General features: G+C 50.2%; 1 protein-coding gene across 1 annotated transcript in view; it reads left to right on the top strand.

Annotated features, from left to right (window-relative positions):
• The first annotated feature begins 1,627 nt into the window (after positions 1–1,627).
• Positions 1,628–25,832, top strand: part of TOX2 (TOX high mobility group box family member 2) — a 153,987-nt gene continuing 129,782 nt past the window's right edge. Inside the window, exon 1 of the mRNA XM_068419755.1 lies at positions 1,628–1,729. Coding sequence (XP_068275856.1) covers positions 1,628–1,729 — 102 coding nt within the window. The remainder of the gene's footprint in view (positions 1,730–25,832) is intronic.

The raw sequence follows: 25,832 nt of genomic DNA, 5'->3' as shown, positions 1-25,832 counted from the left end.
ATCTTCGAAGTTGTGGTGCAAAATATCATACGTCCCTATAACGCCTTTGACCGGGAGCCCTCGGAGCAGCTCGCCTCATGAAGAACACTCGCGAGCCGACCTGCTTCGCTGCTCAACACAGAAGGATCGATGCTGATTCTGAAGAAAAATCATATGGTTTGAAAAATAATAATAAATGTGAAGTAGTTTTTGTGCCCAAATCAATTTTTACCCTCAAATCAATTTTTTTCCACCATAACGAGGGCTAAAAACTTGTTTTTAATTTAAATGAGAGCTATGATTTTTACATAATCACTTGATTGCCAGAGCTGGCATTCCCTCGAAACCCCAGCCCGCCTCCCCGCTCCGGAGTTTGGCAGGAGCTGGCCACACTCTTGCGATGAAAGAGGCTTGCGGAAGGACTCAGCGTTTATTTAGCTCAGTTTTCCAGCTACAGAGTCCTGTAGGGTGCATGTTGTAACTGTGCCTTCGTAATCATGATTTGAAAAAAAAAAAAGGCCATTTCCATCGGAGATTGGCCAGAAAATTGGCTCTATCAGCCCTGTCCTAGCTGTCGGCAAGCATATGGATCAGTTGTGGTCACTTGTTGTGTCTGGGAATGGAATAACACACTGCTAAAGCTCTTCCTCTATAATATTATCCTCCATCGGGCGGGTTTGCTAACGGGCCTGTTGTGAGACGTGCAGACGGGAGCCGGAGAACGCAGAGCCCGGGGTGCTGTGGCAGAAGGGGGGTAACTCCGCACGCCCGGGCAGGGCTCAGCCTCTCCACCCCACAGCATCCTCCCTCCCCACCGGCCACGGTTGGGCTTTCCGTGCCCGTCCGCCCTGCAAGGCCCGGCCGTGGGGAGTCAGGCGGGGGGGCTGCCGGTGGGTGCTGCCTTTCCAACAGCGGGGTCTGTAAAGATGGAGAGGTGTAGGAAGCCGGGCAGCTGGAGGGGGTGGGAGGCTGCAGATCTCCACGCCTTGGGGAGCAGGGGGCCAACACCGGCGGCAGAGGCTGGGACCGGCTTTTCTCTCGCGGGTGGGAGAGCGCGTGGGGAGCCGCAGGCCTCAGCAGCGAGGTCAGTGCAGCGTCGTGGGTAGGGGGGGTCAGCACGGTGCAAAGCGTCCTCCTTCAGAGGGGCTGTGCAGGGGGAAGGAGGCTGCTTGGCACCGTCCTGCGCCGGGAGGAGGGCAAAACAGGGCACGGTGCTGCGGTGAGGGCTGGGGGGAGGCAGAGAAGTGTGACAGGGTCCCCTCCAGGCAGCGGGAACCGGTGTTCCCCGGCGGCCGGCGCAGCCTGCCCCTCCCCGGGCGGCTGGCGATGGGGGAGCGGGGGCCGGCCCGTTCTCCTCCCTTACCGGCCGCCCCCGGAGGGGCTCCAGCCCCGCCGCCCCGAGCTGCTGGCGGGAGTGCGGGGGGGGGGGGGGGGGTCCCGGCCGCCGGGGGGAGCAGCCCGACCCCGCTGCGAACAATAGCGGCCCCGGCGCGGGGCGGTGCGGAGCGGGGCGGGCCGGGGGCCGCCGCCCGCCCCCCCGCCGCCGCCGCCCGCCCTCTCCCCGCCCCCCGCGCCAGAGGCACCGCCGCCGCCGCAGCCGGGTCCATGCCCGCTGGAGCCCCCGCCTGCCGCCGCCCGCAGCCCCGGCATGGACGTTAGGTTTTACCCCTCCGCCCCCACCGCCGTGGGCTCCCTGCCTGGCGCCGACCCCACTTGCCTCGGGCCGCTGGATTATTATCACTGCAACAAGGTACCGGTGCGGCGGCGGCGGCGGGGGGGGGGCGGTGGTGCCCGGCCGGGCTGCCCGGGCGGCGAGTCCCGCAACTTCTCTGCGGGGTGGGGAGGGGGAGAAAGGAAAGTGCCGGCAGCGCCCGGCTCCTGCGGGAGGGAATTTTGAAAGCAGCGGTGTGGAAGCGGCGCGGGCAGCGCCGTCGGGTCCCCGAACCGCCCGGCCCCGGCCCCGGCGCGGCGGGAGGAGCCGGCGCCCGGGGCGCTGCTCGGCGGGGCGGGCTGGGAGCGGTCGCGGCCGGGAGAGAAGCGCCCTGAGGTGAGCGCGGCTCTTCGGGGCTGTTTGTTTGTGTGTTCGCTTCGAGCTGTGCGTTGATTTAATATTTTCCCGGCGGGAGCGTTCGGCCCGAAGCGATCGATGTACCCACGTTTTGCTGTTGCTGGCGGGCACTTTTTCGGTTGTTGTTTGCCGTGTTGTGTGACACGTTCTTTGGAGCCGCTGGGCTGAGGTCGCCGGCACGTCCCGAGCGGGGGCTCCGGCTCCGTCCCTCGCCTCCGGTACCCACCTGCCCGCGCACCCCCGGCGCTGGTGCTCCCGTGAAGCGCAGCACCCAGCCCCGGGTTTGTGGGGCGGTGTGTGCATCCCCAAGACCCCCAGCACGGCGAGGAAAGCTCCCCAACCTACATTTTCCCCGCTCGCTGCAGCTGCAAGGCAAAGCACCCTCTTCTTGTAACGAGAGAGGGACCCGCGGGGGGATATTTGAGAGGTGCTGGAGGAAATTTACTTCGTCTGAGAGAAGCCGGAGCGAAGGGGATAGATGCTGTACTTGAGGGATAAAGAGTTCTCTGCGAGTATCGCCTGCCTTGCTCGCACGTAGGTAAACAGCGCTGATGTTTCAGCAACAAAGCCGTAGGAAGCGAACCCGTTTGGAGGGAGGGAGGATCACCACGATAAGCTCCGAGACATAACCCTGGCTGCATCCTCCTGGGCCAAATTCGGGTAATTGCATAGGAAAAAAAAGTTAATAAAGGAAAGATAAAATAAAAGAAAATGCTCTCCTGCATTGGGAGCGCAGCTCGGGATGCCCTCGGCTCGTTCGCTGTTGTGATACCTCGGGATCAAACTCTTTAGAAACAAGCAGAAGGAAACCTGTGTGGCTTCCCAGGTGCAGCAAATTAATCTTTATGTATCAATGTATGTATTTAACTGCCCTCTGTCATTTGGGTTATTTATCTCTTTTTTTATTAAGTTGTAGCAAACCTAATAGTTCTCCTTTATTTTGAGATGTCTGATTATGCTGAAAGGAAACTGCTTTCTTCCGTATCCACGTACTGCTAGTTTTAAACTGTTTTATTATTGTTGCCGTTGCTCTTAAAATGCTAAATATGCTCTTAAAATACTAATGAGAGACAGGTCGCCTGGGAGCAGGTGAAAGATCAGCCGATGAAGTGTGCAAAAGCTGTAAAGCTGGGATCAGGCGAGCGTGTGCCGCTGGGAACTGCGGCGACCCCCAAATCCTGCTGGCTTTAGGAACTCGATTTTACCAAGAAGTTATGAGATGTGAATACGATTTAGTTTGCCGTCCAGCTTTACGTGCGGGTGCTCGCAGTCGGGCACGCAGCGCTACAGGCCCTTGCCGTGGGTCTGCGCCATCCCGGCGTCCCCCCAGCAGCGCCTGCCTGAGCCTTGGGGCGCGCGGGGGGCCCCACGTCGTCGGCTCATCCGTGGCCTGAATCCCTGAGATTAGTCCCGGATTAGGCGGTCGCAATCGATCCGCGGGTCCTTGCAGTGGCGCGGCGCTGCGGCCGGGGAGGAGGGAGGAGATCTCCTCTGCTGGGTCTCCAGCGAGCGCAGCCCCGGAGAAGGAGCGCAGGAGTGGGTGCGTTTGGGCGCTGGTGCTGGCCAGGGTGGATGGGCCGGTGGAGAGGAGCACCCCAGGAGCTGACCGCTGCCACCAGATGCTGCTGTTGTCACTGCTACGGAGGATCTTAAGGCAGCGGGAGGACGAAAGGAAGTGACTTACCCTTTTCTGATCTTCAGGGCTCATTTTTTTCTTCTTTTCTTTTCTGAGTTATCAAATGTCGTTTGCTTGTCCACAGCGGTGCATGTTTATCTGTGAGATGAGGCTGCTGGAACGAAGCCAGAGATGAAATGGGTTGACTTTGTTTTCCCGGCTGAACGGGCATAACTTCAGCATCAAAACGTGGCCCAGTGCGGAGCGGGCGGAGGTATCACCTGCTGCCTCTGCTTCGGAGAACTTCTCTGGCCGGTGTGGGGTGGCATTCGGCTGAGGATCGCTGCCGGCACGCTTGTTCCCCCAATGGAGAGCACTGTCTGAGCACACCGGCTGCTTGGAGCTGCATGGGACCCTCTGGGAAACTCCAAAAACCCACACTGGTCCCAGCCCCATCGCTCCTGTCCGATGCTGGTGGCTCAGCCCAGAGCCAGGCTTAAGACAGTGTCTGCCTCAACACATTTCCCCTTTAAAAAGCTGCGGAGAAGGGGAGGGTGGACTGGAAAAAACAGAAGTTCTTGCACTATTGCATGTGGGTATCCGGGATGAAATGCAGCTCTAGGAAGGACCTGGGCAAGGAGCATTTACAGGCTCTTTGCTGTCTTCCTGCTTCGTCAAGTTTATGGAGGAGCTTTAAAGCTCTTCGATGTAAACGGCTTGTTTTGTTCAGGTTCGGCTTTTTTTTTTCTCCAAAGGGTTGTTTCATTTATTTATTTATTTAGGGAGGAGGCAGAGAAGCCAGGAAAGAGTGTGCAGTGTCACCGTGTATAAATAACTCTCTGAGAGCACGGCAGAGCCCTGCCCGCGCGCCCATCGCCAGCGAGCTCCCCGGGTAGATGTGCGTTAGCCCAAAGCATCCTGAAATGTTAATGGGATTGTTTTGTGCACTTACTGAACATGATATTGTTACCATGAGGGCTCCGATCTCGCCTGCGCGCTGTGGTAAGCCAGAGTTTCTCTTTGCAGCTACAGAGGTACCTATTGCCTATCAGTGTTTCCATTTTTAAAAGGACAAGGGATGTTTAGAGGGATGATGAAATGGGAGCGTATGAACATACGGGAGCGTATGAACATTCTGGGAGCCGAGGCCTCTCCAGAAGGGGGGCATTTGCACCCTTTCTTTAACTGCTTCCAGAGCATCCCTGTTATCCCTCGAAGGGCTGGCTACCGGGGAGGGACCAGTGGCAGGGAGCAAGGGGCTGGACACCCCTGGGTGGAGAACGGGCTCCCTCATGCCTCAGCAGGCAGGGTGAGAAGGAGCCTTCCCCTTCACTGACTGCATTTGGTGAGGAGTTTTTATGCACTGGGCATGCTGGTGGCATCGAAGCCGGGGTAAAAGGGCTCCCCACGTAAACCAGTCACCATCACGGGTGATCCCGCGTGGAACAGCTTGCCGTGGCAGCCGGGAAGCGGAGCCAACCCCAAACTTCACGGTGCCTGGGGAGCCGCTGCTCACAGCCTGGAGGACTGATGCTCCTTGGCAGGATTTTTAGGGTTGCACTGGGCTTAGCCCAAGGTACAAGGGCGATAAGGAGCGACACCTTCCCGGAGCGCCCCGAAAGCCTCCCTAGGGCACGCTGCTACAAGCGTTTCTCATGCCAGGGCGCCGGCTCCTCGCCTCCTTCCCGTGAGCCGGATCCAGGACCTGCTCCGTCGCTGGGACTGTGCAGAAGAAACACCTCTTGTGTGTTAGGTTGGGTCTGCATGACGGCCACGAGAGTCTGGGGAGGTTCAGCTGAAAGTGGTACCATCCCTGCAAGGAGCCCTCATCCAAGCTGTGACACCTGTCTCTGTCATCGGCCACCTGAAGGGAGCACCTACCTCCGTTTCAGATTCCTCTTTTAATTCTGGGTCTAAAGGCCCTTTTTCTGTCCCCTCTGGCCTTTTTCCTGGGGCACTGGTACCTGCTGCAGGCCCCCCTCCTGCTCCCTGGCTGGGGAAGTGGAGCTTTCACGGTGTCTCGCTGCTGCCTGGCTGTTGTGATGGTGTTACGGGGGAGAGGCATCGCGTTCCTGCACCCTGCAGGGGGATTGTTGGTCTGTGGTGGGGTATTGTCATGTGCCTCCAGTTACTTTATGAAAATTTGGGGATTTTTCCCACTTAAATTCTAAGGAGACTCTTTGCATCTGTATTTCACAATAAGTAAACCATGGGAAAAAAACCCCACAGTTCAGTAACACTGGGGCTCCTTCTGCTCTTAGTGCTTTAGCGACAGGGTCTGGTACGCTGGCTGATACACCAGCATGGAAGGATTTTTCCCAGATCTTAAATTGTGTGGGTCCACGAAGTACGGGAGGGAGTTTTTCCTTCTTAGCCCAGGCAAAATTGCTTTTGGGAGGGAGGCAGACGGCAGGGATCCTGCCTGAGCACAGTGCCGCCTGCTCTGGCACGCAGTGTGTGCAGTGATGCTGTGCTGTGAGGCACGAGGAGCGATCCTACTCCCTAGGGGCAACTTTGGGGAGTAAATTAACATCTCTCTATTCTTCCTGCTGAAATACATTTAAAAATAAATTCTTCTTAGTTGCTTCTGGTGTTTTGATGATCAGACTCAGTTAGCGCGATGCCTAATTTCCACTTAGGGCAATGATTGATGGGGAGGAGGATGACCCAGCCTGGGAGTACCTACTCCTTGCAGAGCAAACACACTGCCATGACGCTGGCAGTCCCCATGGTCCTTGGGGACCTCTGGCAGTAATGGGACATACGTGCTGGGGAGCCCTGTGGACCCTGTGGCATTTCTGTAGCGTTCAACAGCACCATCAAAACTTGTCCTGAATCTTTCTCACAGGGCTCTGTGGCTTTGTGTCTCCAAACATGCCCTGTGTCTTGCCTTCTAGGCTGATAAATTGACAAGAACTATTTCGCCAATACATCGTCATAAATTATGGATAATTAAAATCTACTAGTCATGAGATGAGTATTAATCTGCGACCAATGCTCTCTTCTTCTTTTAAGAACCCTTCAGAAATGGGATCTGAGCTGCTGGTATGAGCCCGGGTTGATGTACAAATGCATTTCTGTGGAACATTCTGTTTTGTTTTGACTTTTACCATAAATTGTACATTGAAGTGATAAACACGGTCCCTTTTTCATCGTTCCAGAACTGCTTTGCCATTCTGGAAGATAAAATATATTCTTTTCCTTTCTACTTTCGAAGCCAATTCTGTTTTGAAGTAGCATAAATCTTGCTATGGAGATGGAGGATTTTGGATGGAGAACAAAGTCCAGCAAATTTTTAATTTGGGGCCCATTTTATTCTCATTTGGCAGGCAGCTCCTGTTGATTTGCAAATGTGGAATTTTTTTTTTTTTTTTAGGCCCTGACTATGGGCAAGGGCTTCCTCTGAAAAGTGTTTGAGCTACTCAGTGGGACAACCCTGCGTTCTCCGGAGTGATCTTTGAGGGGTTGCACGGCAAAAAGCATTTGAAGCTCCATTTTGCCTTGGGCTTTGAGTCAGGGCTTGGGAGCTAAATAATGAATGTCCATCCATTCACAGAAATTGTTGTTCTCTCTCTGTGTGCAGAGGGAAGGCTTTAATCTGGTTGTTTTTGGAACAACTGGAGATGTTTTGAAGGCCGGTCTGATTTGTGTATAATGATGTGTTTGTTAGGGCCACTTCTGAATGACCTTGTCAGGGGCCTGATCCATGAAAGCCCCTGTAGCAGAGGAGGCATCAAGAGACCAACATTCAGGATCAAATTTTTGCACATTTCTCTGATTTATTTATGATGCTTCAAATTATAAACAGTGGTCCAAAGCCTATTGCATGTTACACCGCCGTAACCACGGGGTAAATCCATGAACAGCTCTGGACTTACACCTTGCAGCTTGCAACAGGCACCAGGATCAGGTTGTGCATCCGTAACGGAGAAAACATTCTGTTGATAAATTATATTTTGCTTATAACAGACCGGAGCATCCTATATTTGCGTAGCACATGGCTACTGCTCGCTCCGGGGCGAGCACCTGTAACCCTCGCAGAGCTCTTTTAGGACCGTGCTTTGGCTGGTTGTAAGGATGGGCACTGCTGGCTCCTTCCGTGGCGGTTCTTGTCACCGTCGTGGTATTTCTGTGGCATTTGAAGAAAAAACTCTGGTTTTATTCTGCCTTCACTTTGCATCTCTCTGATGGTGGGTGCAAGGAGCAGAGGCGAGGACCGTGCAGTGGTGGGGGAGCATCATCCCATCTAGGTGCACAATTTTTCCCTATTACCTTCATGCTCATCCACTTTTTTTTTTTTACAAAATGAGGTCTAAATGCTTTTACCATAAGTTGGGTTATATCTTTCAGTATAAATGAAGCATATAATTGTGTTTTCCTACCAGCGTCACATTAAAAATAAGTTATTGTGCTGCTAATGTGTTTTCCTTGACAATTTTCCATCCAGCGAGTGCAAGGCTTCCGTCTGAAGCTGTTGTGCACCATGTTCTCTGCCTCTTCTTTATATTTTATTCTGCATTTCTAAAGTCGAGGTAAAGTGTTATCGTGATTCCAGTTTTGGTACCATTAACTCCTAATTGGAGGTTTGAGCTCTCTTCGTGATTTTACAAACACGTTTTCCTATAATTAAAGCTTATACTTGGGGATGCACAGTTCAGCTGCAGGGGGGGAGAAATCTCGCAACAAAACTTACTGAAACAAGCACTAATCAAACCACTCTTAACAAAAAAAAAAAGTGATTGAAAACAATATTAGATGGCCTGGTTTTGCACTTACATGAGCAGATTTAAATATTTTAATCGTCTGCATCCCCCCTCCCTCTTTCTATTGTTTCCCTCTGGTGGTTTCGTTCTGATGGATGCCATTTCTTCTTTGAAAAATGGCATTGGCTGCTGCGTTGCCTGCAGGCGAAATCTTTGCATTATGCCACAGAACATCTCTCCTCCGCCGTCATCTTTTTGCATAGATTGGTTGACCTCTGCAGATATAATTAAATCTCTTCCTGACGACTGTGCGATTTCAGTTCAGCTCGGTGGTGAATGTAACTGTTAGGTAAGTGTTAAATTAGGGCCCTGGACCAGTAACTGTTATGGAAAGGTTATTTGAGCATCGGTTTGTGATGGTTGCTGCATGCAGCTTCTGAGGAGGCCTATCTGCAGAAATGGGGTGACTCTTGGTCTGAGGCAGTTTCTTGACCTCTAATTATAGCCTGGACACAGGACGCTGGTTTGCGTGAGCGTTTAAAATGTAGATATTTATTTTTTTTTCTATTGGTTTAAGGACCCAGCGTCTTACTCTCATGGTGCTTTTCTTTTTCTCTGTTTCTGAGGGTCTCATAACCTAGCAGGAGCTAGAAAAGGGGGGCAGCACTATGGGGCCCCGTTCCCAAGTGGGGTGGATGGTAAAAGTTGCTACGGCTCTGCCCTCGGCCTCTGCTCCCCGCTGCCGATGTGCATCTTCACTTCCCTGTGACTGAAGCCACCAGTCCTGCAGAGAAGGGCTGGGGCAGCCCCTGCTCTGGATGGGTGGCCCCAGCACCGCAGTGCTCAGGGGGCATGGAGGAGTGTGTGGGTGGCATGTGCCACCCTTGCCTCTGGTGACATGCCACCGTCCTCTCTGTCACCCAAGTTGTATTTTCCCCTGGGACCAGGCTACCCATGCCCCGTGGATCCTGTTTCACCTCGGCGGCAGCAAGGAGCACTTTTTTTTGTCAGATTAGCTGGATCGCATTAGCGGGTTTTTCTTCCCACAAAACCTACCAATGACTTGGAGTTTCCATTCCCATCTGGACTCATCAGGGAGGCTTCATCTCCTTTCTCCTCAGCTGTCTGCCTGCACACCGAGCTCCTCCTCTCCTCTCAGCTTTAGAGAAAACCTTCCCCTTCCCCTTCATCTCCTTCTGCTTGCAGCTGGAGCCTGCACTCGCCTGTGGTCAGGGTTGGGAGATAAGGGCTGTGTTGTGGTTCTGCCGTTTATCCTCTGCATGAACTGGCCTAGGTCTCCATCTCCTGAAGCAGCAGGTCATTTTGGGGTACCCCAGGCATTTGGGGGTTATTTTTATGAACAATTTGAGCCATCCTGAGCACTGAGCATCCATTGCAGGAAACCCGGGTAGCTGGAGAGATGCAAGCAGAACCTGGGGCACCCTGAAAGGCTTCTCTCTTCCAAAGATGTGGATCTCCACGTTTATACCTATGGAAGAGTTTCACCTTTCCAGCCTGATTTCCCCGGCAGTTTACTCCCTGACCGCCTCCTCCCCCTCAGAGCTGTATGGCTCATTAGGAGTTGTTAAGCCATTTGAAAACCCTCAGATGCAACAGTTTTAATGTGAAGGACGACCATGCGTAGGGAGAGAGATGGAGCAGGTTGTGGTAATGGAGAGCGTGGCCTCACGTGGTGCTGGTCTCACTGGAACTGGTGGACCTCAGTCCTGTTCCTAGCAGTGTGCAGACTGAGCTTCTTTCTCCCCCAAAAGCTGATCTCTGGGTCAGTGATGAGCTGTTTCATTCCATCTCTACCATCATCTTTCCTTTACACCCTGGAGAGGATGCTGCCAGGGCCCCAGGGACCTTTGGGGCATTGCAGCTTCAGGGAGGACAATGTGGGCTGCTGAGGGTTGGCTTATCCGAGTCCAGAGCTCCTGCACCCACAGAGACGTTCGTGGGCTTCAGGTCTCCCTGGCTGACACTGCTTGCTAGCTCTGAATTAAAAGACTTTTTGTTTTATCACTTACTTACAGTTGCTGAACCCTAAAATAAAGGTAATTTTTTTTTTCTCTGTCAAAAAATTCTGTATTTCTTATTTTTCATGGGTGCTTCTTTGAACAGTGGGTTTTTATACGGTGAGCCAGCTCAGCACAGCGTGCCTGCTGCCGGAGGATGATGTATTTTTAGGGAATTAGATTTCTAGTCCCTAGGGTCAGAAGAAGGGCAGCGTGCCCCGGAGTCCTTAGGAAAAAGGAAAGAAACTTTGACAGCGTGGAAATGAAATTGGTGAAAACTTTAGAGGAAGTTTTGTATGGAAACGCTTCATTGAATTATCTTGGTTTGTCCCAGCTTATGCAATGGGTGCAAAAAAGCGTTTGGATGTCGTCTGAAGAAGAAAAAAGCAGAAATACTCAGGGGGCGGGGGGGGAACATGAATCAGAGGCTGGAGCTTGTTGTAGCACTGGGAAATAACGTGTTCCTCCTGGTAGGATCCTGCTGTTTGTCCGTGTTCAACCCAGGGAGGCAACTTTTCCCCTGATGCGTTATCTTGTCTCTAAATAGCGTTCAAAGGAGAAGAAGAATGTGCTGTTAAAAATACCAAACTTTTGGGAATGGCTGGCAGACTTTACCACTGATAAGCGTTGTTGATTGAAGATCAAACGGCCCTTGAAAGCAGAAGAAAAACCTTCCAACGAGCGCCACGGATCTAGCCCTGCAGCCAGACAGTGAGGTCACGCAGGCTTCAATCTGTGTATATTTAGGAACCTGCACTGGAATTACAGTCTGGTCTCCTCTACCCCAGACGGATGTTGGCGACATGGTGGTTTTAAACCTGATAAATCTGTTAAAGCCGAGAACAACGTTTATTAGATGCCAAGAAAGCCAGAGTCATGTTGTCATTATTAGGTGGTAGTTTTATATATTTTTCTTTCCCCCACGCCTTAAGATAAAGAGCCTGCCTAGGAGGAAAGACTGTGGGTCATAAAGTGAACTGAAGGCTAGTGGCATGTGTTTTTTAATTAATTGACAACCTGCATTTCTGTGTCAAGGTGGCAAATTAATTGTGGGTGGCCGTCTGTTTGCAAACCAGAGAGTTCTGTCGTGGCTGTGCCAAACAGTACGTGTAGAGTATTTAACTCTTTGGTTTAAATCAGACCAGAGTGTAGGTTTTATGAAAACTATATTAAATCAGTTTTTCCACTTAAGATTTTAGCTTTGAAAAGGGGAAAAATATTAACAAAATGGTCTTTTTAGCTTCATAAACTTGCAGCCATTTAAGTAAGGTGGTTGGCATGTGGTGGCCTTCTTTTGGGGGAGGCCAAACCATGGTGGGAATGACAATATGTATCTTCAGTCATCTGTGGAAGTGGGGTACCAAATTTGTGTGAGAGCACACATGAAACAAATACATGTTTAAAATCATAAAATAGCTTAGGCTGGAAGGGGCCTCTGGAAGTGTATTTAAAATAATTCCAATAGCACCTTCTGGGATTGAGATGGCAGGAGAGAAAAATATCAATATACAGCCCGCACCAACTACGAGCCATGGATTTTCTGCTCTGATACAGTGAGAGTCAGTGGTGACGGCTGCAATCAAATGCTAAATAGGAAGTTTGTAATAAAAAGGGCTTTAGACAGAATTAATAAAATGTGAAATGCCTCATTCCTTGGAAGGCATGTGGTATTGACTGAGATTTAGAAACACATCCTGTAGGAGCAGGGATGCAGATTGCAGGCTCCAGGGCTGGCTCCAGCATCCTTTCCCTGTGTGTTACTATTCCTATTAGAGCACAGGGTTTAATTTCTTTTATTTTTTGGCTGGAAAGGTCACAGTGTGCAAGTTTGAGAGGAAATTAGTGAAGAGCTGGAAACAAGGGTGGCCTCGTACAAAACTATCATCTGTTTCTCCTGCTCTTGCACCTCCCCGTGTCTCGCGTGGCAGCGCGTAATTGTAATGTTCCTGCTCTGTCCAGCTGGACCCAAAGCCTGTTTTCATTTTGATTTTGATAGTATCTAAGGATTAACTTCCTGAACATGAGGTGCTGCATGCTAAACCTATGTGATAGAGAAGAACATGCCCCATTTCGTGTATAACTGTTGGGTCCTCTATAAGATCACAGAGCAGAGACTTGGATTTCAGGGAATATAGCCAGGATCTAAATGTAAAGATGTGATGGTCATTATCAAAATAGGATGCTCATGTAACAGGCAAATCCAAGGTTATAATGGAAACTTATTTCTGATTTGGACCAAGTTTGATTCATTTTAAGTCCTCCTATCCAGAGCTGTCCTCCACGAGCCACATGTGAAGCCACAGGTGCAGTTCCCATTTGCAGGAAAGCACTGCTCTAAGTTAATTGGGAAATGTGGATTTCAACATCCTCTTGTCTTGTGGAACTGTCTTATGATGTTCTGAAGCTCAAATGGAGCTTCTTATTTGCCCCCCCGAGTTGGAAATCTTGGGTAGGTCAGAGGCAAGAAGAGTGTGCTGCTGGATCTGGGGCTTTAGCTTGTGTCACTGTCATCGTGCCATGAGCATGGAGATGGTGCCAGCTTGGAAGGGATCCTCTACTTGGCAAAAAAAGGTCTCGAGAGCAGGCTGCCTCCTTGCTTAGCGCAGTTACAGCAGGAAGGCTGTGGGACCTAGAGGTTTCTGAAGAGCTGCTGTGGCTCTTCCCATCACTAGGTCACCAGGCCAGAGTGCTGAGGGACCAGACGTCCTCGGATGCTGTGAAATAGGACTGGTGGCTGCTGTCTTGCTCTCAGAACGTGGAAGTGCATGTCACAGCTGCTCCCAGTGGCAGTGTGGCATGCGCAGCAGGACGAGGGCTAGCTGGGCCACCTGAAACTGGTGGCCTCATCCCTTTGGCCGGAGCCACTGGGGAGGCCAAGAGCGGGATCCAGCCTTCTTTGGGGTTTCTGCTGTATTTGTTTGGGCATAAACACGACCTCCAAACCTGTTAACCCAGCAATATCCAGGCTGAATTGGCTTAAAAATTACGACGTGAAGTTTGTGTGATTGAACGGTTCCGAGCGCGATGCCTGTGGCTGTCGGTGCTTTGCCCGGTGCAGCAGTGGAGCCGGGCTCCGCGGGGCTGGTCAGCCAAGGCAATCAGGGCCTTGGGTCCCTGCCCGGGCATCGCTGAGCTCTGTAATTAGCATCCCAGGGCCAGAGCTGCTCAGACCTCACAGCTTGGAGCTCTGTGTGACACGGCTTTCCCTTCGCTGTCTGGAGTGCCTTAATAAAGCACAAAGCTTGGTGGGAAGGGAGTGAAAAAGGAAAGCTTAATTCCCTGCTCATCTCAGCTGTGATTCAGGTTTCATTTCCCCTCGCGGAGGTTTCCCCTCTTCCTCCCTGTTGTCCAAGTGTTGCTTGTGTTGCGTTTGTTATTTATTTTCTTTTTAGCCTGGGGGCTGCCGCGAGAGGTGCCTCTTTGCTCTGCCGGCTGTTCCTGATGCTTCGTTTTCCTTGCTAATACCAATTGTTTCTGCCAAAACCGTTTGGTGGTGTTATGTAAACCTAGAATCACACGCTAACGCTCTAATCCGGGCGCTCCTAAACGCGCTGGGTCACATTCGCCCCCGCGCTGACTCCGCTGCCTCCGGGCATGTTGTGCCGGGGGTCCCCTTGGCTCGGCAACCATCGGGGCTGGGATGCCTCTGGTCACGACATCCACAGCCGTCTGAGCTGGTATCGCCGTCGTTGCTGGTAGTTTTTGTGGGAGGCATGAAAACACCCTGCAAGTCACTCAGGGCTGGGGTTTAAGCTGTTTGTAGAGCACGGTACCTGCACAGCAAAGCTTGGGTTTTGGCACCGGTTTCTGCTGTTGGGTTTGCAGAAGCGTTGGTAGATGCCTCGTGTGGTTCCGTGCTAGCACCAGAAAGTGCCTTGCTGCATCTCCGCCCACGGTCCAGGGCAGTCCCCGTGCTCACCGCCAGCCAGCCGATGGGATTCAAGCTCCTGGAGCATCTTCATGGAGACACTGTGTTCCTGCTGGATGGGCACCTCTTCTATGCCAGGTAGTGCGGGCCCTCCTCTGAAGTGTGCACGCTGACTCGGTGGCGACTGGTTATCACTTTACCTGGAAAGTGATATTAGCAAAGATCTTAATGAATTTCCAAGTGCTGCTTAATGTGATTTGGCAGCCAGAATTATTTTTTTTTTTTAAGGAGAGAGAGAGAGCCACCGTTGCTGCATGCCCTACCTCTTCCCCATACACTCCACTGTTTTTGAGGGATTAGAAAGAGATTAAATCCTGCTGAGCTGGCAGGTGATGCTGATGAATGTTTGGAGGGTATTAGGGTAAATCCATTCTTCCTTCTGATTTAGCTCAAGATTTGAACTCATTGATAAAATTTGCCCAGGTTACATCTCTGAAACCTCCTCTGAACCGGTGAATCTGCAGAGGTGTAAATGAAGGCAGAACTTGTTTCTGGAGCAGAAAGGCTAATGAATTAACCTTTATAAGGTGAAGAATGCTTAAGATAGCTGTACATCTATTCCTGTCGCAGTGTCCTATGAATCCACACTGCCACAGAATTAAAGGGTGCCCGGGCTGGCTCCTTGGCTGGGGGAAACTGGCCTGATGCTCCTGCTGCACTGCAGCACGGCTGGGAGATGCTCTGCAACAACCCACGTGCGTGCGCAGGACACCGTGTTCATGTGCCACTTGAGTTTCAGCTAAAAAATGCCATCCCTCAAATGGGGGATGAAGTGGAATGGGTGCAGCTGTGCATCAGGGTTCAGGATCTAGATCCAGCCCAAGCTGTGTTGGTGTCCTGGCCACTGTTTTTCTTCTGTGGTGGCATTGCAGTGGGGCTGGAGGTTAAAGAGGATGTTCTTGGCAGCCTCCAGCAGCTGTTGGACCTTCTGGTATATCTGCATGCATCCTACGGCACAAGCACAGGGAGGGCAGGGCTGCAGAGTGTGCTGCTATAAGGTGCACCAGCATCAAAAACGTTGTCTTCAGAGGAGCACTGAGACCTGCAGTGTTGCCGTTTGGGCCAAGGACCAGTGCTGTGACTTGTACCAGCAATATGTAGTGCCCTGTGCTGAGCATCCTGCTGGGGCTGCAGGAGAGAGCACGGCTCTGCAGCAATTCCAAGGATATCTTCAGCACATGGCTCAGCAACAGCACTGAGCAACTGTCCTGGTGGTGGGAGAAATGACAGTAGTCTTCACTTCTTCTTCTTCTCTGTGTTGCGCAGAGTCAAATTAAGTTCTTGAGGACCAAAAAGACCTGCTGGGAGCACAGGGGTTGCAGCAGTGGTGCCTCTGCTGCAGAAGAGCTTTATTAAACTAGGGCAGTGCACAGCAGGTATTTGCTGCACTGCCCATGGCATCCTCGGAAGATGATGGGGCAGAGAGAGGAAAAAGCTTTGTGCAAGGTGACTTTGGCATTTTTGGCGTTTGGAGAGGAGCTCATACCTGCAGCCCTGTTTGGAGCCCTTACCCTGGGACTGCTCATGCAAGAGGGCTGCAGGTGGCTCAGCCATCTCAGGATTTCATGCCACCTCCAAACCTGTGCCCACCTCAACTCTGAGTTTCCCTGCAAAGAAATAGCCACTGGAGCAGTAACAGTGGCCGCTTTGGGATGCTTCAGAGAAGGTGAGCCTGTAAGCAGCAGGTATCTTCATGCTGCTTAGCAAAGCTGACATTTAAAAATCACCTGGACGCATGTAGAGTTACATATAGACCTTTCTGACCAAAGAGATCAAACGTGCTCATGCAAAGCCTGGGGAACCTCAGAGCATGGTGGACCCAACAGACAAATTCACAGTAATCGCTTGATAAATTTGTGGTCACTCCGGAGGTGCAAGAGACAGCTGGGGTGTGTCTGATGTGTCTGCTCGCTCCAAAGCCCATTAGGCTGCAGCTGCTGAGGAATCCAGCGAAAGCTGGCTGCTGCCATGGGGCTCTTTGCTCTCTGTGATTTGGTGACTTGTATCTCATGAAAAGAGCGTGCTGCTAATGCCAGCGCCGGCCAGGTGCGCTTATCCTGAGCGTGAGCTGAAGTTCCAGGCTCTGTAAAATGGGACTGAAGTCAGAGGTGGTCTGAACAAGTACTAATGTGTGCATGGAGGAGACAAGGATTGGGCTTGCTCCCTCTGGAGCAAATCTGTTTGCTTCATAGAATCATGGAATTACAGAATGATTTGGGTTGGAAGGGACCTTAAAGACCATCTAGTTCCACCCCCCTGCCACGGGCAGGGACACCTTCCACCAGACCAGGTTGCTCCAAGCCCCATCCAACCTGGCCTTGAACACTGCCAGGGAGGGGGCAGCCACAGCTTCTCTGGGCAACCTGGGCCAGTGTCTCACCACCCTCACAGGAAAGAATTTCTTCGTAATATCTAATCTAAATCTCCCCTCTTTCAGTTTAAAACCATTCCCCCTCGTCCCGAGTAGAGGAACTCGGTTCCTCTGAGTTGCTTTGGATCTATATGGTTGTAGTAGCAAACACTGTCCCATCTCAATGGTTATAGATGCTGGTGGGATGGGGAGGAAAAATGAAGCCCAGTGGTAAGTCACAGACAAGTAGGAATACTTTCAAGAACATAATACTTGGGAATAATTTAGAAATAACATATTCTTTTAATGGGTCATTGCAACTGTGCTTTTCTAACAAGTAGAGGGAAAGAGACCTTGAAATTATATATATTAAACAGAGCTTCCTTAACTGTCATTAAGCAAGAGGATTTTGAGGGAAGTGTTTTCCAGTTTCTTCATCATGTTGCCACACAAGCTGGTGTTTGCCAGTGAGTATGTTTCCTTCAAGAAGAGCAAAAAAATAGAAGTTAAATTCACCATATGGTGGAGGAGAATATTTGGTATCCATTTTTTGTGATGGTAGTTTGTTTAAAATAAAGTTACCTTTGTGTTTGCTCAGTTTAACTCTAAACAGGAAAATAACGGCTGTTGTAATGCCTCTATTAGAAGAATATTGTTTTAAAGCGCTTTGGAGTTACATTAGTTGAGTGCAAAATGAATTCCTCCTCTGGAGCAAATAAAGCCTGGTGGGGCTGAATGCTGGGAGCTGACGGCTTGATGTGGGGATGTGCATCACAGACAGGTCTCCGGGGGCTGGTTCTTGGTGTAATTCTTCACGCTCCTTCTCTTCCCTCTTCCCTTCGCCCACCTCAGCGAAGCAGCGTATCGCCCCAGCAAACTGGTTACAGCACTTACATCTGAAACTGGAAGGCACTGGGCAGCGTGGGGTGGGGGCCCAGCAGTGCTAACCAGAGGTGGAGGGAGCCAAGGAAGTCTTAAGTGTTTTAAACCTAGCCTCCCCGTACGTCAGCGCGTGAGTAGATAGACTTTGGTGAAATATCTTTTATTTTCTCACGTGAACACCAACTTACACTTGCAGTTTGGGGGTTTTCTTGTTTGTTTGTTTGTTTTTTCCTAGCTGTACCTAAGTCTGACAGCATGTGGTGGGATGCAGCAGGCAAGTGCTCACTGCTGAGGCTCTGTGTGTGTGTCAGTAGCTGCATAAATAGCTCCTGGGCGTGCGAGGTGGCTTGCACAAACAGCAGCCCGTCCGCACACCCAGTCTGGGCGCAGAAGGCTTCTGTGTGCCTACGTCGAGCTTTGTCCGAGAGCCAGCTCACCAGGACTGCAGATGCACACGTACAAAAGTGAGCTTAGGTCTCGGAAAACTTGGCACAGCTTGGTTTTCAAGCAGTATCCAATGATGTAATATAGCAAATATTAGGAGAACAACATCTGGTAGCTCTGCTGTCCACATGCACATTGCAAACGATTTTTCAGACCTGTGTAAATGTTCAGTTTAGTCACATAACAGTGTGATAAGAGACTCGTGCAGTCAAGGCCACCTGCTTGCCTCTTTTCCTTTCACGTAAAATAACAAGGACCTTTTTTTGTTTGGTTTTGTTTCCAATGCATTAAGTGACACTTTAAAAGCAGCTAAATGCATGAGAAAGAGAAGTCAAGGTCTCTGTGCAAAGGTGCCAACGTTTTTATTTTAAGCTTGATGTTGCAGTTAATTCATTATCTCAGAATTGTAAAACATAGGTGGGGATGACTTAAATATCCTGCTGGAGGGATTAGTTCCTAGCTGTGGACCGGAGGTGTTTTCTGTGCAGGGCTGTGCGTGATGTGCTGCTCGTGCAGGTCTGGGCTCTGGAGCTCCTGTTCTGCAGCCTCCCCTGGGATGCAGATTTCCAGTCTTGGATGTGGCAATGCCCCTTTCTCTGTCCCCTCTTGTCCAAAAGTGAAATGGAGCTCATAGTTGGTGTGAAGCCATGAAACTCCTGGTGGTAAAAGTGCTCCAGCCCTTGGGTATGTGGCAGGGATGTGCCCATGGGATGCAAACCTCCCCGACTGCTTCGCAGGCAAGTGCGTAGTGGTGGCAGCGGAGAGTCCCAGCTCTGTGTGAGCAGAGGGGATGGACGAGCTCTGCTGGCTTCCTTTGTGGCTAGTGTGGGTACCAGGCTTTGTTTAAACTTAGGAGGTTGCAAAAATTGGGGTTGGGTATTATTTGCAACTACATGTGGTCCAGCAGAGTTTCGAGGCCTCAGCTGAAATGGGTTCTACTGGGCAAACACCTGGTAGAGGATGGTCACTAAGAAAAACAGCAAAGATGGACAAAGAGTGTGTATATGTGTGTATAGGGGAGAGAGAAATGATATTGCTACCAGAGAATTTCTTTCGAGGATTATTTTTCAGATGAATCTCAGCGCTGCAAGTTCTGCATTACCAGCATGTCTGGTACGTGGTACCCGAGACCACAGTCCTGCGCTCTGTGTGCTGAGAGAGGCCAGTGTCTGACGTGAGACTGGTCCTTCCTGGTCTGCTGCTGGGGAAATCATTGTTCTTGCAAGTCAGATGCTTGGTGAGATTGCTGCTGGGCTGTGGCTTCTTCCTTCTCTTTGGTGAGGAGTTGGCACTCTGGGAAATCATTAGATGACTGTAAGAAAGTACAGGTGTGATGCAAGTGAGAAAGTGTGGTTTAAGCTCATCTTTAGCTCCAGGAGACCCCTGGAGACAGATGCTATCAGCATCCTACAGCTGTGTTATGCAGAGCCTGATGCAGCCACCAGCGGTTTGCATCAGGCTGCTGCGTTTCAGCAGCACGGACTTCAGAAGAGGCTCTAAAACAAACAGGATGGGTCAGACATCTGTGATGAGTTGCAAAAATGGGTCTTCAAACATCAAAGAATCAATTCCACCTCTGAATTCCCTGGGCACTATGGTCGATTAATTTGTGATGTAGTCTCCTGAAGCGTGAGGCACGTGGTTTATGGTTTTACCAAAATCATCAGAGCTGAAGAATTCATCAATCCTATTCCTTCCTCCCAGTGACCACACACTTGGTGAAATTTTCATGTTCTTCCTTCCCCTTTCTCTCTGTGAGAAATGTCCCACCTTCTCATACGAAACGCCGCAGAGAGCACGTGGCTGCCTGCGGTACGGGAGCCCTGGGCGCTGCTCTGAACCACTCTGGAGTGTAGCTGCAGCTCTCTAGGCTTGCAAGGAGAGACTGTTTAGCATCTTGTTTTTTTTCCATTTGGAAAACGGGACAAAAGAGGAGCTCATCCACTTCCATGCTCATCTCACTGCAATGATGAGAGGGTTAATAGGAAGGGTGACCGCTGAACTGGTAACCACTGTCTGCATGGGTTTTGCTGAGTTCCTAGTGCACAAACTTCAGAGCTGGAGTGAGATCCAAGTTGTTGGCGAATATTATGAATTGCATGTCTGTCCTGTATGCGTAAAAGCTGGGTTTTGTGGGGGAAGGATAGTGCTGATAGAGGCAATTTCCCCAATCCGGTGAATGGACAAGCACCTACTGAGCAGCGGTATCAGAGGAGGGTCCCCTGGTCCCCAACAGGGACCAGCATGTAGGTGTTGACTTGGGGTTTCTGCATCTGCCTGGGGATGAGGGAGCTGTGGAGGAAAGGAAGGGGTTAAAATGAAGCAGACTGTCCAACAGGTGTAAGCATGTAGGTGTGAAGGAAGACAGACTGTTCTGTCCCATTGTGCTGTTTTCATTCAAAGGATTGCAAAGATCATCAGTTCTGGACCACTGCGGAGACCCCGCTCCTCTGCCCCATTCACACCTGATGGGGAATTCCTCCCCGGCACAGGGCACGTACCCAGCCTTCATCCCCAGGGCTGTGCCTTGGACATCCTCAATGGCATGAAGCCACCTCTGATACTGTAGGACTTCAGTTTGCATTGCCATTTTCATTGATCTTGGACGTCAAGGGCATTTGTGAATGGGAAAGAAGGCAGTTCCAGTTTGCCCACATTCATTAAATTTTACATAAGCAGACTTCATTTAAAAAAAAAGAAAATCTTACGATATGAAGCCCAAGAGATGGGTGAATTTAAGTGCTATTAAGAGATTATTGGTAACGCCCAGCTGTGCATATTGATTCAGCTGAGAGGCGGTAGGAGCAGTTCCTCAGCATCGCCAAGCCTGCCCTCTCATTTCTCTTTCAATGCAGCTCGTCCCTGGGCTGCGGAGCCCCATCTCTTGGTAGCGAGGGCTGTCTGGTTTCTCCCATCTCCTCTACCCTTTTCTCTGTGCTTCTCCCACCTTTGCTGCACGAGCCATGCCAGCTGCATCCGCAGGGACAGGAGAGAGGGTTGCCCCGAGATGTCTGTGCTTTGGTCAAGAAGCAACACGCTGTTGGACATGGCCGGGGCCCCGCAGCCCCAAAGCTCTTTGTGTTGGGGGTAAACCAGCTCCTGGCACTTCTCGTATGGGTGTCAACGAGGCTGTGGCCCAAGGCCAGGGTGAGGGGCCTCGCCAGGAGGGTATTTGTTTACAGGCTTTATTTCGATCCCTTTGCAGCTCCCACCACAGAGCCTTGATGACAGCGAGTGCTTCTCTCCACCAAATCACTTTTGGTGGTGAATTAAACCATTACATTGTTTTTTTCCCCCTCCAGTATTCAGTATTCTGAGCTAAATTAGAATAGAAACCTCTTCAAACTGTTCCTTTAATAAAGTATTTAGTTAATAGATGATGCATAGCTCACAAAGCTTGCAAGAATCTGACACAGGGTATCATAATATTATGATATTTAACAGCAAAACCTCCTGCATTATCAACTTACCTCTATAGCATGGAGGAGGCAACAGCTGAGGCATAAAAACTAATGCTTCAGTGTGACAGAGCTAAAATTGAACTTGGCAATTACCGCGTGCATGATTCGCAGTATTGTGAAGTGAAGCTACTATATAAATCAGCTCCGGTAATCACAGGGTTTAAAATTAGTCAGTTACTATTAACTCTGCCAGCGTTAGCATATGCTGAAGAATTATAAAAGTGAAAGGTATGGAATATCGGAGGTACAGGTTTAAAGTAAACCACTTGAACGAGCTCCCAGTGGGAGGATTTTAAGTTCATGTAGAAGCAAGGTTTTGGGTACTCTGACAAAGGTTTGTGGAACACATTTAATTGCACATTGCAGCCTAATCTTTCGAATGCTTAACATCCTTTAGAAAGCACCTTTTCATGTTCCCAAGACTTTCACAGTTCACAGAGGGTAGAGTGATGATTGAATTTAATTTTTTCTCCCTTACAGATTTTTTTTTTTTCAGAGCAGCTCTATTCAAATAGTTTGCAGAGCTCTTCAATGCCAGGCATAGAAAAAAAGGAAACAGCAGGATAATGTTTTAAAATCATTATGGGGAAGTGAAAGGCTTCTCTGAGCACAGCACAGAAATTAGCAACTGCTATGATTGCTAAATTTTTATTCAATGCAAAATTCATGGAATTTGCTGCTATGAAAAATACGGGAGTCAAGATATTTAATAGGATTCTAAATTATGTAGGATGCACAAATATTTTATATGGGGCACAGAGCTGCGTGTGTTTCTGTAGGAGAGCAGGAGCTGGAAGCAGCTCTGCTGGGGTCAGGCGGTTGCTTTATTGTCCGCTCCTTGCTCCTCTGCTTCATGTTAACGTTTTCTACTTAATTTTTGAAATAACACCATTTTGGTGGTGGTGTGACGCGTGGCTGTGACGAACGCGCACGGGTTTATAACCTCCGAAAGCATTCGAAGGAGGGTGAGGACAGGCGGCTGACTCGCTGCAGGGCTCACGCCGCTTGCTCCGGCCTTGCTGCATCGGGAGGACCCGTCACCGCGCGGTGCCTCGTGTGCTCGCAGAGGCCTCGTGCTCGCGGCTTTTGCTGTCCGTGGGTAATTCTGAACGAGCTGCATCCAGCATTAGAGTGGTGGAGGAGGAGATGGCACGGTCCTCTTGGACCACTCAGCCTGGCCTGGGCTGCCGCGAGCAGCTCCTGAAGGATGCTGTGGCACTTCAGCTCGTCTCCAGTGCCTCAGCCCCTGGTTTCTCCCTCCTGCGTCCCCTCCCGGGAAGGCGGGCTGTGCTCTGGTGGAGTTTCCTAGCTGGATGCTTTTCCTTCTGGTGAATCTAAACCCACCTTTCCTTAACTTCATCCATAGGTCAAGGTGGGCCCCCCGCAGTCCCGCCTCACCCAGGGACCATCCCCTGCGCTCCTGCAAGGTGGTTCCCATCCCTCTCTTTCCATGTCTGACCTGCAGAGTCTAATATAAGTCATGATGACTTTTGTGGGTTTTCTTTTTCCCCACTTACCTCCTGTCCATACCATTTTGTTCGGTTACAGCCGCGTCTGCTTCCAGAATAGGCAACTTGTGTCTAGTTTCTAACTCCAGTGAAGTGGAAACGTTGCAGCAAATCTGTGTCTGTCTTTACTTTTAGTCCCCCCATGTGTCCTAATTATTTAGTGCAACTCGTTCAGCCGGTGTTTTTGAAGATGCTCGTGCTCTGGCAGGGAGAAGGATCGGATGAGACTGTCTTTTCTCTTTTCATCTTTTTTTTTTTCCTTTCTCTCTCTTTTTTAAATAGAGAAGCAGTGGCGTACAGCAGGACGGTGCAATGCTCCTGCTTAACATGCAAATGGCACAGAGAAAACTGCTTTGTTAATCAAAGTGCAGCCCGATCAGATGGAGGGATGGAAAAAGTTACCCCCGAGGTCTGTTTGGGTGCTGCGCCGGGGCAGCGCCCGCGTGTGATCACGGAGTTAGTCGCTGTGCTCTGCGATAAAGACGGAAGACTGTGAAGGTCACTGTGCACAGATGAGCCTATTTGCCATCATATCGGGGACTTCATATTTTGGGAACAGGCTCTGTTATTTGTCTCACCAGCAGCAAGGCGTTACCTTATCAGTCAGAGATAAACCTTGCTGCGTTCCATTAAAGGATTTTGAAATATATAATTTTCAATCGGCTGATACAGGGTAAATTGCCCCCATTCTCTCTGCCAATAACTGTGAGATTCACGAAGAATTTGTCACTACATTTAACACTTCCATCGCAACCATATTTCTGAGGTTATGGAAATGAGCTACAAATGAAAGTCACAACTCAAAAAGCAGGAAACGTGCCTGTAAGCGAGGAAAAAGCTGTCACTGGCATTGTGAAGAAAGAGAGGTATAAATAGGGCATTGGGTTAGAAAGCAGGAAATCTGCGTGCTGTGGGTTTTACTTGGAATTTCTTCTGGTGACCCTAGATAAGATTGTTAACCCTTGTCTCTGCAGACGGTTGTACGTGCTCATTTATGGGCTCTGTTTCTGGCTTTTGGGATTGTCTGCATGAGCTAACTGTTTGCAAGCGCAGCCGCTCCATCAATCATGGGTGTGTGGTTTTCGTGCTTAGGAAGGATCACTTTACCAAAGAGACTGGATTTCTCAATATTTCCTGTAGATTATAATTTATGCATGGCCTGGGGAGAGACGGTCTCGTGACGAGGGTTCTGTCCTTCCGAGCAGGAGAGGGGAGGGTGGGCATCACGGGTACAGCGGCAATTCCTGCTGCAGATGGACTTAATGCAGTCGATCACCGCAACTTCATGTTCGGTTTTAGTTTTATAGAGAATATAAAATAAATAGCATCAATCAGGTGTGACTTTTTCTTATATCCATGGTAGACCCAAGAAGACTCTTCCATGTGAGCCAGCGCCATGAGCATCTCTGAGTGTCGGTCCTTGCTCGCAGCCTGCTCAGAACCGCAAGCAAAATGGCTCCAGTCATGACACAGGGCTGTGTCCTGGGAGACATAACTTGCCAGAAAAGGGCAGCTTTCTGCCCAAAACACACTATGGTCTTTCAGCCTCCTATCAGCACTGCTGAGCACGTAGCACGTTGGCAGAACATGATATGGTATTTGTCCTGCCGTTCTATGTAACTTTGTTCAAAGTGGTTTTATTTTTGTTTTTCATGGCATACACCAGATACAGCGATAGGCTGCAGGGAAACCATGTAGGTGGATAGTTGCAATGGGAAAGGTAAGGAGACAGCACAGATCATTACACTAAACGAGGCGCTGTGCAGTGTCCCACCCATGATAAGATGTGGGGATGTGCACTACATCGTGTCCTCCACGATCAGAGATGCAGGCATTGGAGCATCCCGAGGCTGTATAGACCCATGTGCTCCAGAGGGGATGCTGCCTCCCCTCCTGCCCACCACCATGTGGAGGTGCTTTGGATTGTGTGGTGGGGTCCTGTTTCTGGGGATGACCCAGCACTGCTCCACCAGCCAGACGGGGTATGTGACCGTGAAGAAAAGCCATCCCACCATGGCCTTTAGTGACTTAAAAACCATACTGAGACAAAACCAATGCTGAGAGAAGGGGGCCTGGCCTCTCTGATACAGATGCTTTCGGTTCCCAGGCTGACAGCTCCAGAGCGTATGTAAGTCAGGGGGTCGTGTAGGTCTTTAATAAAATGACAAGTGGGTATGATAGTTCTGACTGTTACAAGTTGTAAACTTGGCGTAGGGAGTTATTTCAAGCTTGTGCAGTCTAAAATTGTCTCACAGGCTGAAATCACATCTCAAATAGAAATAATAACCTCCGGTCTCTCCAATCCCTGCGTGCTCTGTAATAAACAAATGATGACTTCCCCGGAGGTGTCACCCCGGCAGCAGCACAGCCGCTTCCCGGGAGCGCTGGTGTTGAGGAGCGCTTGTCTCACGGGAGAGATGCAGGAATCGAGGCATTTCCCGCGCAGCTCATGGCTCTGTAAAAGTTGGTAGTGTTTTGGTTTGTTTTGGTTTGTTTTGGCACTGTTGTTTGAAGGTTAAAGGGAAAAAAAAAAAAAGAAAAAGGTGATGAATGCTTTGTACCTGGGCAGGGGGTACTGATTAGCTCTTGCAAACTGAATCTGAATCCTTCCGAGGAAACCATGAAGGATTCCCCATGTTTCTTGTTCTTTGATGTCCCTTGTCCTCATGCCCCATCTCACTGTGAATCTCAGTGCTTTCAGAGGGCAGGTTCCTCGTGCCAAACCTGGAAGCTGGTGGCTCAGTGCAGAGCGTGACTTTTCTGCCTTTGACTGCGACTTAAACCCCCAAAGCTGAGCATATTTGGAAAAGATTTTGCACCACTCGCAAGGCCCTTTGCAGGAGCTGTAGCCAAAGTCGGTGGGGATGGAGCAGTCG

The sequence above is a fragment of the Nyctibius grandis genome, chromosome 28 (genome assembly GCF_013368605.1).
Source record: "Nyctibius grandis isolate bNycGra1 chromosome 28, bNycGra1.pri, whole genome shotgun sequence".
Lineage (NCBI taxonomy): Eukaryota > Metazoa > Chordata > Aves > Nyctibiiformes > Nyctibiidae > Nyctibius > Nyctibius grandis.
The sequence above is the reverse complement of the archived record's forward strand: the minus strand, read 5'-3'. Positions and strand labels throughout refer to the sequence as shown.